The 14,826-nt window shown below is 33.2% G+C and overlaps 1 protein-coding gene across 1 annotated transcript in view; it reads right to left on the bottom strand.

Annotated features, from left to right (window-relative positions):
* Positions 1-6,392: 6,392 nt before the first annotated feature.
* The window catches only part of LOC150106369 (lewis-type alpha-(1,3)-fucosyltransferase-like), a 29,785-nt gene continuing 21,351 nt past the window's right edge, over positions 6,393-14,826 (bottom strand). The window contains exon 2 of the mRNA XM_090392406.1: positions 6,393-8,043. Within this exon, the coding sequence (XP_090248532.1) occupies positions 6,732-7,979 (1,248 nt within the window). The 5' untranslated portion in view covers positions 7,980-8,043 and the 3' untranslated portion in view covers positions 6,393-6,731. The remainder of the gene's footprint in view (positions 8,044-14,826) is intronic.

Below are 14,826 nucleotides of genomic sequence, written 5' to 3' on the forward strand. Positions count from 1 at the left end.
GTTCTGAATGTTGTTGTGCAAATTCCTGTTCCTGTCGATGTCCAGAACTCTACATTCAACGTGTCGGCCGACGATTGGCGGGTTTTTACGGTCATGTTCATTTAGTATGCAATGTCGCCCACTTCAGGTCAATTACAGTTGACTCTGTGTGCTTCCGCCTCAGTATTGTATCACTAATGGTTCTCCTTGGATGGCCCAATATGTTAAAAATTTGCCAAACAGATAGGCTTGCAAAATGACATGCTATTTCAACTCCTCTTTCAACTCCGTCAGTTGCCTTGACTGAATTTCCCTTTTCAGTCTTTTCCGACCGTACGTGACTTTGTAGACTTTTGCCCACAAAGTATTCTTGGTGAGATTTATACAGGGGTAGTTCACCATTGCTTTCCCCAAACTCCCCAATTTTAACCGAGCTCGGGACCGGCATATGGCTGTGACGTATTCATGACTATAGTCAGAACCGGCGCTAGGGTCTTTGGCGCCCGCATGCAATTTCTATCTAAGCGCCCCTGTAACGATCCAAGTGTGTGTAGTTCTTTTACGATAATAAATTTGAAATTTCTTAAATAAATTTTGACAGAACAGCCACACGTTGGTTTGCTAAATGTAACGAACCGGGGGTGTTGACTAGGTAGGATAATCGTTAAAAACCCGAATATTCAAAAATTCTTAAAAGTTAAAGCAAATTTTGACAAAGCCACTTTAATCGTTGAATATAATGACACAGGGATTATAGCCTTCTTACCGACCCGAATCGCTAACAAAATTAAAATGAATTTTAATTAAAGTTAAAATTTATTTGAAGTAAAATTTAAAAAATTCTTTCATTTTACAAGTTAGTAAATTCTTAGTAACTTGTGAAAATTTTTAATAATTTTTACAAGTGGAATTATCTTTTAGGAAAATAAAAGAAACTCAAGAGAGATGAGAAAATAAAAAAAGAATTCAGAAATAATTAGAACATTTAATATAAGTATTCAAAAAAATAACATCTTTACAGAATAACAGAAAATAAATTAAAGTATATAAATATACTTGAAATTTTTTTATTGCAATTTTAGGGGTTTTGATTTCATATTCACAAAATTAGAAATAATTGTCTTAACGTCTAATTCCGTGCATACATCATTTTCAATGGCTATTAACGTCAAACTAACAAGCCTCTTTTGTGACATACTTGTTCTTAAGTAGGTTTTAATCAATTTCAACTTGGAAAAGGAACGTTCACTGCTCGCTACACTAACAGGTAAGGTTAATAGCATTCTTAAGGCAATTGAAAAGTTAGGGAAAGATAAATTATTGGACACAATAAAATTAAGAATATCGAAAGGGTTTTGAATATTTAAATTATCCTTCCGAAAAATATCCCGGAAAGCACATAATTCATCATATAGTTCTGTTACATTTACGTCTTTATTGTCGCCGTCCTTCATGAGAATCTCTAAATCGTCACAATTTTGTCGTAAATCTTCGTTATTAATTTGTAGTAATCTATACAATAAATTGAAATTATCATAATATGTTTTTAGTTGTTCAAAACATTCTATTAACGAACACACTGCAACGTCTAGAAGTGTATAAAACACATTCACTCTAAATTTATCTTCTAGCAATTGTGGCGTTTCGTCATGATACTCGTAGTCAAATTGTCGTGTCTTCTTTCGTCGTCGAACTTCCCTACAAGTTTTAAACTCTTGTTCTCCAATCTTTAAAATTTGTATCTGATCGATATTCTTGTAAGAATATTTTTAAATTTTCGATAGATTGTAAAGCAAGTGTAATGTTCATATTTTTGTCTTGAAACATTTTACGCACAGGGTTTATTCTGTTAAGTAAATCATGCCAAGTTATAAGAGAGCAAATACATTTGTAGTCCTTTATTTTAGCACATAATGTTTGTGCTTCATGCTGAGTTTCTTTATTAAAATTTTCATTATTTAAAATTTCAAAAAGTGCATCGTAAATTTCTCCTAACTGATATTGTAGAGGGCGGATTGCATTAATTTTACTTTCCCAACACGTTTTTGATGGCTGTTTCAATGTTAAATTTTTTACGAACTTTAAAAGGATTGCCCAATGTTTGTAACAGAATGAAAAGAAATTGCATATTTCTTGAATAATTGTAAAGAAACTAATTGTATCTGCATTCACGTTGGCTGCATCGTTAATGATTAAATTTAGAATATGAGCAGCACATGGCACGTAAAATGTTCGAGGAGTTTTGTTCAAAAGGAAATTTTGGAGCCCGTATTTTTTCCCTTTCATATTTGCCGCATTGAGATACCCTTGACCTCGCATGTCTTCAATGAGGATGTTCCATTTTTCCGGTTGTTCCATTATTGTTGCACATAAACCACGTCCTGTGGAACCTGATATATCTGCAAAACCTAAAACGTTTTCCCTGATCTTGACAATTCCATTGTCACAGGAAACAAAGCGAATAATAATGGTCATTTGTTCTGTTTTACTTGCATCAGGTGTGCAGTCTAAAATTATGGAATAATATTTAGATTTTCGAATTGATAATAAAATTGTATTCCTGATTGGGTTAGTTAAAGTTTCCAATATTTCATTTTGTCTTTCTTTACTCAAATAGTTTACTGTATTGTTTCGATGTAGGGTCCTTTCAACATGATTTTTCCATAACGGGATCAAACTTCGCAAAAGTTCGACTAATTTTAAAAAAAATTGCCGTTATTCCTTTCATATAATTTATCAGATGATCCGCGAAAAGCTAACTTTGGCTACCAAGGAATTTTATAATTTCATTCAAGCGTTCTAAAACACTCGTCCAATGTTTCTTTTCCATTTCATACAAGCTTTGAGTCTGGCAATCAATAGTAGTTTTGATTATTAAATTTTTATCAAGTTCCTTCCATTTTAAGAAATTTTTCATGTGAGTTAAACTAGTCTCATGTCTATGCAAAGTTGCCCTTACATTTCTCCAATCGTTATAACCTTCTACAAGACTACTTGATTCAGTAGGTGCGAAAAGTTTGCAACAAAAGCAAAAAACAAAATTTAAAGTTTCTGAATAAATGAACCATGTTCTTGGCACGAGCTCCAAGTTTTCCATTTTTCTATTATAATACGTGTCGCCAAATTTACGACCATATGTATTTCTGGGATATATTACATTTTTCTTTTGAACAGTCCCATTTCAATTAAAACAACTTGTAATTTTTCATCAAGATTTCCCCATTCACCTGGATCTTCTAAATTTACAGAGACTAACAATGTGCTAGTTTCGTGGTCAACTACAACTAAATCTTCTCCTAACTGTTTTTCACTTAAATCACGCGTCTTGTTATCTTGTTCAATAGTTGCAATAGCACTTTCATGCGAACTGGATGATGTGCACGGTTCTTCAACTCTGATTTCTGATGTATCGAGTTGGTTACAATCTGCATCAGAATATTTTAATATTTTAACAAATTTATTAAGAGTCCCAGTTTGTTTCTTAATAACTGCTTCTTTCGCAGCATGACGTTTACGATTTTGTGCACCGGATAATTTTTTTTCATTTTTTATTCCATTTCTATTTTATACTCACAAGAAATTATTACACAACACGACACAGAGACGAAATAATAACCCGCACTGCGCTGCTGTCAGTAGCCTACAGAGATGCGTACCATATGACTGGTTAACTAGCAACAAATGTTTTGTACGAAAATTCGTTTCTGCGCATAAAAACCGTTCACCGTTTCCCTTTAGATAGACTGCAGTAGACACAACATTCTGCAGGCAAGTTTAGCCTGCTGTCGCCTGCAAAATTGTTACAAAACAGCCGGCTGATCAAAGAGGCGGCAACATACAATTTTTTTAAAATTTTTATTCTGTGTATCCGGCCTTATTTATTTTAATATTGATCGATCATTCTAAGAATTTTTTGTTTTTATGATAAAAATTTTGTTTCTTTAAAATGAACTTATGAACCGTGCCCCGGCGACAGCGACCACTTCGTAGCGGCGCCGGCATGCACCGCATGCGCCGCATGTCCGCCTCCGCCGGCTCTGACTATAGTGCATGTGCATTCAGGATACTCTATTTGCCTGTTTGTGGGAGGAAAAACCCCAGATAAACTGGTGAGAAAAACCCTGCTGTCCACACCCAAGACCAGATAACTTGGCTATGTCGGTCCTGGATTCGATTACACGTCGGCGACGGTAATCGAACCCAGGACACTTCTTTCCTAGACATATGGTGAGAAGCGCATAGCCACTTGGCTAACCACGTCAGTTGCCTTGTCGCAGCCGTTTCACCCGCACATAGTTGCACTGACTTCGGGGCATCACATTCTTCACATAGGGGTGTTCGTTGACTTCTTTCCAACAAAAGTAGCTCTAGCCCTTTTCGAGATGGAGTATAATCTTGCTATGTAGTCTAGTATGCAGCATTTAACCATGCGATACCATACCATTATAGGTTCGATTCTAGTCTCTAACGAGAGAACTTTCTGGAAGTAGTTATAAAGATTATAACGATTATAGTTATAAACAGATTCACTGGTTAGTTGATCTTCGGTGCAGAGACGAGTACGGTTTTTTTCTCTTGTGTCTCTGTCTGTTACCAATTCTTCTTAAACATTAGTTTTGCAATAATCCATATAGTACGTATGCTACAGAAGCGTCCTACTCAGGCACTGCAACGAAGGTTAATTTGAGTTAGATAAAATTCAGAAATGTCATAAAGTTTTAGGCTCATCCAAACAACTTGCCTCACGTTTATAACATTATAATAAAGAAAAGATCTATTTTTATTTGTTTTTCTTGAATCTACATGAATTTTCTTTGATCTACATGAATAACGTTCATGTAATCGAACGAATTTAAATGAAAGTAAATGATTTTATCCCCTTTCCCTAAATCGATTAATAACCTGCTTATTAGAAGTACTTTATTACAGAAATAGCAAAAAACCTTTGGTGCTATATATACAAACCAGTTCTATATATATACCGACCGCTGAATTCGAAATCTTATCCAGATGTACGTAAACGTCACTTAGGCAGCGTATATGCAAAATGCTTGATCACGAGCATCACCACTTGTTCAAGGCAACTATTTAGGAATGCTGCGGGTCAGTAATCGTCAATGGCGTTGATCTCAATGAGATAAACAAAAGATCTTTCAGATATCGACAAAGGACTTATTGTGGGTGTCCGTCTGACTAGTGCGACGATTTCGAAAAAATCAGAGCAGACTGGTTACTATCCGGATGATTAATCAGTGTAAAAATAATCACATTGCTTGTTTAAGAGGCGTACCTGTACTCCTAAGACAGTCTGTCAGGAACGAGATCGCCGTCGTCTGAGAAGGCTTGTACGCACCAACAGAACTTGCACTACTGAGCTTGCACTATCCATTGTTATCCGCACGATTGTCTCTTAATATTCAGAAGCAGGAGCCGCTCGTGCTTAGGCACTGCGGAACTGCAGCACCCTCAATTTTTCTCGTAGCACTTAGCAGGGCGAAGGACGCTAGCAGCACTGTGTTTACCATATTGCTTCGCGCGCAAGCATGTGCACGTCATAGCGAGATACGAGCTATTAGCGTAATACTGACTGTCCGTCGCGCAGTTCCACTGTTATTTATATGCAGTTTGCGCCAGTAGTAGAGTGTTCGTAGTGCTTAGCGTGTTTACTCCGTCTCTTTAAATATTTGGACATTACAATTAAAGACACCATTTGTTATAGTTTTTATTTTACAACATTATTGGGGTTATGATAATGGATTTTATTTTTAAGTCATTTTGAATCATACCAAACTGTATAATTTCATCGATAATAAACATTATTTTTTCATGTTTATGTTTTTATTTATTTTTAATTTTTACCATATTTGAATATTTTATCCAAACATATTCACTGACTTACAGTGTGTATGTATATTTCGAAAGTTGCAGCACCCCCACGATTTCAAGCCACGAGCTGCCACTGATCAGAATATGCATTTTTATGATGGCAAAAATATGTTATTTTTGCAACTTTAATATCTTAAATGCGTCGCAATGAATAACGCCTCAATGATGGTCAGACATTTTGTTCGGAGTTGGCATGTCATTCCTTGATTAAAATCAGTCATATGGTTAACTTTTCACTGATGTATTCCTTTCAACTTTTTGGAAGTGTTGGTGCTTTTAGAGAACTGCGCATCCGAATACCGCTATTCAGAAAAAGGAATTCTCGTTTCTGAGTTATAGAATTTGTCCTTAACATTTAGATTCAGTGTCTCGCATACTTTGGCTTTGAATACTCCCCTCAATTCTTCGAGTTTAGTATGTTGTACACAGTTTGAATCTATTTCTTCTTCTGATGACCTAAGTAACATAATGACTCTTTTTAATTACTTTATATATTTTATTTCCTTACGGTTTCCATAGTGCAATCATTCACACGAATGATTGCACTAAGAATAAAAACTAAAACACATTAAAAAACACATTTTACACAAATTCGTTTAACTGAAAAGTCCACAGGACAAGACGCTTGTGGGCACTATGCAGTTATTATATCTGAGCATCGAATGCCAGATTTTGATGTCTTAGGAATAATTAATAACTACCTTTTCGTTACTGAGAACAAGTTGCCGCTTTTCTGTCCAAAACGCGAATAACACAAGGAGGTGTTAAATATACAATCTAATAAACGAATGAGTAATTCTCTCTCTCTCTCTCTCTCACACACACACTCTGTCTCTGTCTCCCTCTCTCTCTGTAATACTTCTCTTCTAAACTTCCTGAGTGCTGCTACGATAGAATTCTTCTGTTGTCCAATTCATGCAATTCGCGTCATCGTACCACCATTTCTTTAAATCCATTCCTATGTTATGCGGCTTTTCAGTTTTATGCAGTTTTTCACATAAATCACATGCCCACTGATGTAGATATGCCTTATAATGAATTTTCCTTTGCATATAAGAATTGTATAAATCTCTATCACTCCCAATGAGTAGTAATTGTTCAGCTAAGTCGCGTGGATCTGGGAATTTAGTTGCATCAATGCAAGCATTTGCTGGTAAATATCGACTATAATTTGCTCCTCCAAAAACAACCGGTATGATGTCGTAATTGACCACATTGAAAAACTTTTCTGTGACGTAATCTTTACAAATGGCATTTTCAAAAGAAAGGTAGAATTTATAGTCTTTTAAAACATCATCGTAACAAGATTTTGACTGAGCGGGCCAACATTTATGCGTTCCACATCCCCCATAGATATCAACGTCAATATACTTCTGCATTTCACGTACGTAACCTTCTCTATTACTGAAAGTTTCACAATGGCTGACGAACCACACAATTTCTTTTTTCTTGTTCTTCCAAAAATCCTGTTCGAATTCTTGTTCAGCATCTGCTAAAGCATAAACAGTTCCATACTTTATCACAATGTCGGCATCTTCTCTATAGTTCATGGTCCAGTTGATCAGTCCGTTCAGCTTTTGGACCTGAGAAGCTTGAAAGACTGGAGCTTCTAAGTTGTAGAGTATCCATATCTGGTTTGTATTTCGATATTTGGGTAAATCATCATCTTCCATACTCGTTAGGTGGAACAATATGGCGTCTGCTTGTTTTATATAAGATCTGTCGCTTGTTGCAAAACAGTTTGTCTGAGGACATTTTTGTTCAATGAAAGTGACGTGTTCTGGATGAAAAAAATAAAAGTCCCTAGAATAATTTTCACCAAAAAACTTCGTCCACAGAAGAATCATCTTTTTTGATGTACTATTTTTCTTTCTTTTTCGTAGCAAAACACGTAGGTTTCTGGATTGACCGTAGATGTCACTAATTTCGTCAAACTCATGTAAGTCCACTTTGTTCTGTTTTGTTCGTTGTTTTATTTTTAAATGCTGTGTTCTTGTGCTTGCATACATCACGTTTTCGCTTGATAAATAAAGAACCAAGTACACAAGAACTGCCGGAAGTGAGATTAAAATAACTGTAAGTAACACAGAGAATCTCTTCCCATATATTTTCATTTTCTTGTCATATGCAGGTAGCTTCCTTATTCGATTTGATCACTTCGGTGGAAAAGAATACGACCTATGAAAGAAAGTATTGCTTATCAGTGCCTGTTAATATCAAACAGATAGTTAAAGAATAATAATGAATCATTTAAAATCTGCACCGAGAATCGTAAATACTTCTTTTTTCACGAAACATTGCATGCTTCAAGAAAGAAGATATAACATTGATATTAAAGGACAATAACAAAAATAGACTAAATTTCTGGAAATGATCATGATCGCGTTTTTTCATCTTTTGTTAAAAAATGCGAACTTTAGGCATGTTTTGAAAATAATGATGACCTATAATACACAGAAAAAAATGTAAACTCAGTCATATTTATCTCCATCAACTAATCTCCAGCAATGGCAATGGCAATAAGATGACATTTGTTATAGATCATGCGTTATTGTGAAAAATCTAATGCGGCTTCTGGAGTAACTGATATAATTTTGTTATTAAAAGAAGTGCTTATACGTAATTGGCCGCTATGATAGTTTGAATATGTAAAAGTCATATTCATCGGTATATTCATATTCATCCTCAATTGAGTTGCTCGAAGGCTAATTATTATTTCAACTGAACACCAAGCGACCCAAGCCCATCTAGGATTATACCGGAGTGAATTGAGTGAATTATCAAATCGCTTCTAACTCCAGACAGCATACAACTAACTACCAACTCAGTACTAACGACGAAAAACAATGAAAGCTAAAACACAGAAAAAACAAAGAATGAAAACTAAAACACATTAAGAAACTAACAATAAAATTAAAACACAGAAAAACTAACAATAAAAACTAAAATGCACTAAAAACTAACAATAAAAACCAAAACACAGAAAAAACTAACAGTAAAAACAAAATCACATGAAAAAAACTAACAATAAAAACTAAAACGTATAGAAAAAACTAACAATAAAACCTAAATCGTATAGAAAAATCTAACAATAAAAACTAAAGCGCATTAAAAAAATAACAATAAAAGCTAAAATACAGAAAAAACTAGCAATAAAAACTAAAACGCATTAAAAACTAACGATAAAAACAAAAACGCTTTAAAAACTAACAATAAAAACTAAGATACAGAAAAAAACTAGCAATAAAAATTAAACACATGAAAAAACTAACAATAAAAACAAAAACGTATAGAAAAATCTAACAATAAAAACTAAAGCATATGGAAAAAATAATAATAAAAACTAAAGCACAGAAAAAAACTAATAATAAAAACTAAAACACATTAAAAAACTAACAATAAAACTAGCTATAAAACTAACACAAGAAAAACTAAAAATAATAACTAAAACACAGAAAAAATATAACATTTAAAACTAAAACGTATAGAAAAACTAATAGTAAGAACTAAAACACAGAAAAAAGCTAACAATAAAAACTAAGTATAAATCTAACACAAGAAAAACTAAAACACAGAAAAAACTAACTATAAAACTAACACACAAAAAAAAACTAAAAATGAAAACTAAACCACAGAAAAAAATTAACAATAAACACTAAAATGTATAGAAAAAAACTGACAATAAAAACTAAAACACATAGAAAAAAACTAATAATAAAACTAAAATACATTAAAAACTAAAAATAAAAATTAAACACAGAAAAAACTAAACTATAAAACTAACACACAGAAAAAAACTAAAAATGAAAACTAAAACACATTGAAAAATAACAATAAAAACTAAAATACATTAAAAAACTAACAATGAAAACTAACACACAGACAATACTAATAATAAAAACTAAAACGCAAATAAAACTAACAATAAAGACAGAAAAAATTATATAAAACGTGAGTCTTTATTATTATTACTCTCATTATCACCCACCACAATGGCGACAGTCACCAATATTCAACAATACCCTATCAATAATACGAAATTTGGTTCTCTCTGAGCACTCTAACAAGCCGACATTTGCTTATTCGCATTCCTAACCCTTCTCTAAATCCTTTTTACTTTCATTTTTATGTTATTTTAAAATTTTAATTGTTATTTTTGTCAGGTACAAAATATTGACTGTAGCACTCGTTATTTCAAATGACAATATATAACTGGGAGGACTACGTTGCTCTTATATATGCTAAGAAATACCGTGTGTATGTTGTGATCATTTTATGCTAAATGTCATTATGTTTCCACGTCTATCATAAGATAGCAAGGGTTTTTCTACCGGAAAGTGAGATGTTTCTTCCCGCATAGCAGGCCAGTAAGAATGCGTAGAGGAGCGAAGAAGATTCCATACCACCAACTGTATATTAGAAATTATTAAAAAAATTCTATGACCAAGAAAAAATAATCGTAATTAAAAATATAATTAAAAATAATTACGTCCGAAAGTTGGACATCACATTCTTCATTTCCGTGAACAATATATTTTTTGATTGTAAATGTGCGTGCCGAACAGCAATTTTTCAGGACGGTTGTAAGTGTAAATCTGATATAATTTATACTACGTTAAAGACTTATTTCTAGTAGGTTAATAATAATAATAATACAAGGTCAGTAGGATAATAATGTCGATTTAATACTACTATTAATTCAATTAAAGAATAGTAATCAATTTAATTAATAACATTAATTAAATAATAATAGTAAATAAATTTGTGCTTTTTTAAACTGTGAATCGTTTCCCCTTTGGGGGCGCAGCAAACATCGATAAATGTGAATATAGTAAATATGTATTTAGCTATTATTGAAATCATTCCACATAACAACATTTCAAAGCAATTTTAAATAACATATATTTGAAATTCAAAACAGATTTTAAATTATATATATATATATATATATATATATATATATATATATATATATATAATGGTGAGTCATGTCCTGGAGAATCATTCTTTTTATGTTTTCTTTTTTAGTAGTTTTAAAAAGATCGAAATCTGTGGTATCACTTGATGTTGCTGCCATTTTTGCTACTTCATCTGCAGTTCAATTTCCCTTTAATCCCACATGGGATTGGATTCATTGGAAAATTATTTCGGACTCCTTATGTAGTTTGTTTATGTTTTTTGCTATGTCTCTAAGTATTTCTTGATGGCTAGTGTAGCAGTTCTTAATAGCTTGAAGGGCTGCTAAGGAATCTGTGAAAAATATAAACACCTTTTGGTTTTGTGTATCCAAATGTTGCAGTGCTGTGTTAATGGCTATTATTTCTGCATGGTACGAGTTGCATCCAATACTGTTAGTTGTTTTTAGTTCTATATTTTGAGAGCCATAGATGAGTATTCCACTCACAGAATTGCCATTTTGATTTTTGGAGCCATCTGTGTAGATCTTTATTGAGTATATTCCATTATTTTTGAAAGAACTAATGATCTCAAGATTTTAGGGTTTTCTAGGCTTTTATTCTCTTGGTTCACTATTTTAAAGTTAATATCTATATTTTTCCTGTCTTTATTTGTAGGAAATGCTGGGTAGTTGGCTATTTTATTTGGACAATCCACGCGAATTTTATTTTCCATGATTTCATGCATTGTTGATTTTTTTTATTCTGTCTGTTGGTTGCCAGTTTTTTAAAAGTTCACTTGTTCTGATATACAAAGTTGGCTCTTTATTCTACAAATTTAGTAAGATTTTCTTGCCACCTAATTTTTAAAGGAACAATGGATTCGAATTTTGCCCTTTTTCCAGGAGTTGTATTCCTTAGTCCACATATGATTCTAGCTGCATTTTTCTGAATTTTTATAAGCTTGTCTAAACTGGTTTGTGATGTTTGCATCTAGATAGGCGAAGCATATTCCATTATGGGTCGGATAACAGAGGTGTATGTGACTTTTAAGGTTTTAGCGCCAGCTCCCTACTCTCTTTACCTGTGATACTTTTCATGATATTTCGTCTTCTTTTTGCTCTGAGTGCAACATTGTTGATATGTTTATTGAAGCTTAGTGATGGATCCATAATAACTCTAAGTTTATTTGGGGTTTTCATTAAAGGTTGAAAACAAAGATTAAACTAAACAGTCGGCTGTTTAACTCCACTTTCTGAGGTGGTTATTAATGGTAAATACAAAAATTTCTGATTTAGTAAGGTTAATTTTGATTTTTCGGTTTTCACAGTATGTAGATAAACTTTCAATGGCTTTGTTTAAATGACCTTCTGCTGTTTCTAGGTTGTTGTGAGCTGAAAATAGGACCAAATAATCAGCTGATTGTTTCTTTATTTATATTTTTATGTAAGTCGTTTAAGTAGATGGGGAAAAGGAGTGGGCTCAAAACGCTGGCTTGAGGGAGTCCCAATCTTATTTTCACTTTCTTGGAAAATGTATTATTTATTCTAACTCCAATTGTTCTATTTCTTAGAAAGTCATAAATCCAGTTTAGAAATTTACTTTCTATTCCAATATGACAAAGTTTGAAAAAGCGTTTCTGCTTCCACACCTTGTCAAAGGCATTGCTAAAATCTATAAAAGGTGCAATGGTGGGTTTGATAGATTTGATCTGGAAGTTATCTTGAATTGTCTGGGTTTAAGTAGAAACGTTGATCAGTTGTTGAGCGATTTCTTCTAAAGGCAGCCTGAAAATGTGGTAGTATACTATTTTTGTTTAGATAGTAATTCAAAGGTTGGAGTATCATTTTTTCCATCAATTTGCTTGGAATTGAAGTCAGTGAAACTGGTCTATAACTTCCTGGTTGATCTTGAGGTTTGTTAGGCTTTACGATTGTATGATAGTGGCTGTCTTCCAACCTTTTAGAGCTTTTCCTTGTTTTCGGCTATTGTTGTATAGGCGAAGTAGCCAATCTAGGGCTAGGGAAGGAACATGTGTGATCATAATTCCTTGTATGTTATCTGGTCCACATGATTTTTTTATATCATGTGGCTCCAAGGCATCTCTCAATACAAATATTGGAACTGGATCCCAGAATAATTTGTTTTTATATTTTGGGGAATTTGCAGCGTTTTTCTCCTGTCAAGCCTGTTTTGATATTTGACGGTCTTTCGTGGTATTCATCTCTATTTTGCTTATATTTTGAAAATGAAATGCCAAGGTATTTGCGATCTCCCTGTCTCCTATTTTGATATTACCATCTGGATCTTTTAGCTTGTTGGTCTCACTTGCCTTTGGTAGTTCTCTTTGTAAATCAACATTCAGTTTCCAAAGTTTGATATCCGAAATGTTTTAATTTAAGCTGTGGCAAAATTCCTTCCACCTAATTCTTTGTAATATATTCTGTTTTTGTATAATTTCAGCATTTATCTTGTTGTACTCGACCCTGATTTCTGGAGAGCTTCCAATTTTTAAGATGTTAGATAATTCATTTCGTTTAGTTATTTTACTGGGAAGTTCCTGATGAACCTTTGTGTAGTTTGAAATAGCTTTTCTCCTGTGGCCCTTTGGGATACTTTTCTTTGCTGCATTTAGAATAATATTCTTCCAAGTTATGTAGTCTTTGTCTAAGTCATCATGGTATGTGTGATCTTTCAGCGTTTTACTTACTTCATTCTTGTATTTCTTCCACTTTGCCTTCTTTCAAAACGCTTTGCCACATTTTGGTACTGTAAATGGCGCGGATGGAACAAAAAATTGGGATATATTTAAACATTTTTAAATGTATTGGAAACACAGAATTCCAATCAAATTCATTCACGCACAATCCTGAAATATCTTTTGTTCTCTTATTATACCGTACTGCAAACAGAATTCAACTTTGCATACGCATGCCTCAGTTGCAGACGTTACGACACTAATAGACGCATGCGCATTTTAACAAAAAATTTCCTAAACAATGCTTTGATCCGTTTATTACAATTCTTAAACGATGTAGTAGAGTATATTTAAAATTATGTCACGTGACACATTGGAAGCATTTTTCTAAGAAAATTTCGAAATTTTCATTTTATCCACAGTAACATATTGAGGACACCCTAAAAATTACGAAAATATTCAAAAACTGTTCACGGCAAACAGAATCCTAAAATAAGGGAATATATTGTTTCCTATTTTATCGGTTATTTATGAAACTAAAGAATTTTTGAAAACAAATCACTTACTTAAGTTTAAGGGAGATTGTAAATCCCGCATTATTCTACAGCCGGGTACGAAACTCGGATCGAAATCCATCGAATCCTAGAGTTTCATGCCGAAAAAAACTATCGGCGAGCCCAAGTGTAAGTTATCACTTGGGTAGTACAACACCAGGGCAACTTGGAGCAAAGGTGGAGCAAGATCCTTCACTCTCCTTAATATTCTCTCATAATGTAAAACACAGCTCCTAGGAGATGTATTACTGTTTTACATTATGAGAAGAGGTCACTATCCAGACTGGTTTCAACCGTTTTTGAGGTCTCATCAGTGAGTAGCTAGACCTAGAACATCAAGGTTTTAAGTGAACCGAACTTACATATACCTCTACTAACGAATTGCTAAACTGGTGTACTTATATATTGTTATTTCTACTATAATAAAATAGCCTTTTGGCTTCGTATAAATCACTTACTTAGTTCGAATGTGGATTATTTAATTTCACAGTTATAGTATAACTCATACGAAGCTCTCACTCTCAATTTTTATGCGATATTGGACTGTGGTATTCCTTGAAACTGCAACATGTCATTAATAGAAAGAATAAATAACGCAAAAATTAAACGTTTCATTTACAACATCCTTCACAAAAGATTCACTTGTTAACGTCAATTCCGACTGAGGATAAGGATTGGATACATATTCAATGTTACATTTAGTGATACAATTCAAAATTAAACTAAATCAACAAAATCAGAAATAATTAGTTATCAGTTTTAATATTCCAATTCATCTTGAAAAAAAAAAAAAAAAAAGAATGCTTCCCATCAA

This window comes from Typopeltis vanoorti, chromosome 5 (genome assembly GCF_054136105.1).
Source record: "Typopeltis vanoorti isolate ZY-2024b chromosome 5, IOZ_Tvanoo_1.0, whole genome shotgun sequence".
Classification (NCBI taxonomy): Eukaryota; Metazoa; Arthropoda; class Arachnida; order Uropygi; family Thelyphonidae; genus Typopeltis; species Typopeltis vanoorti.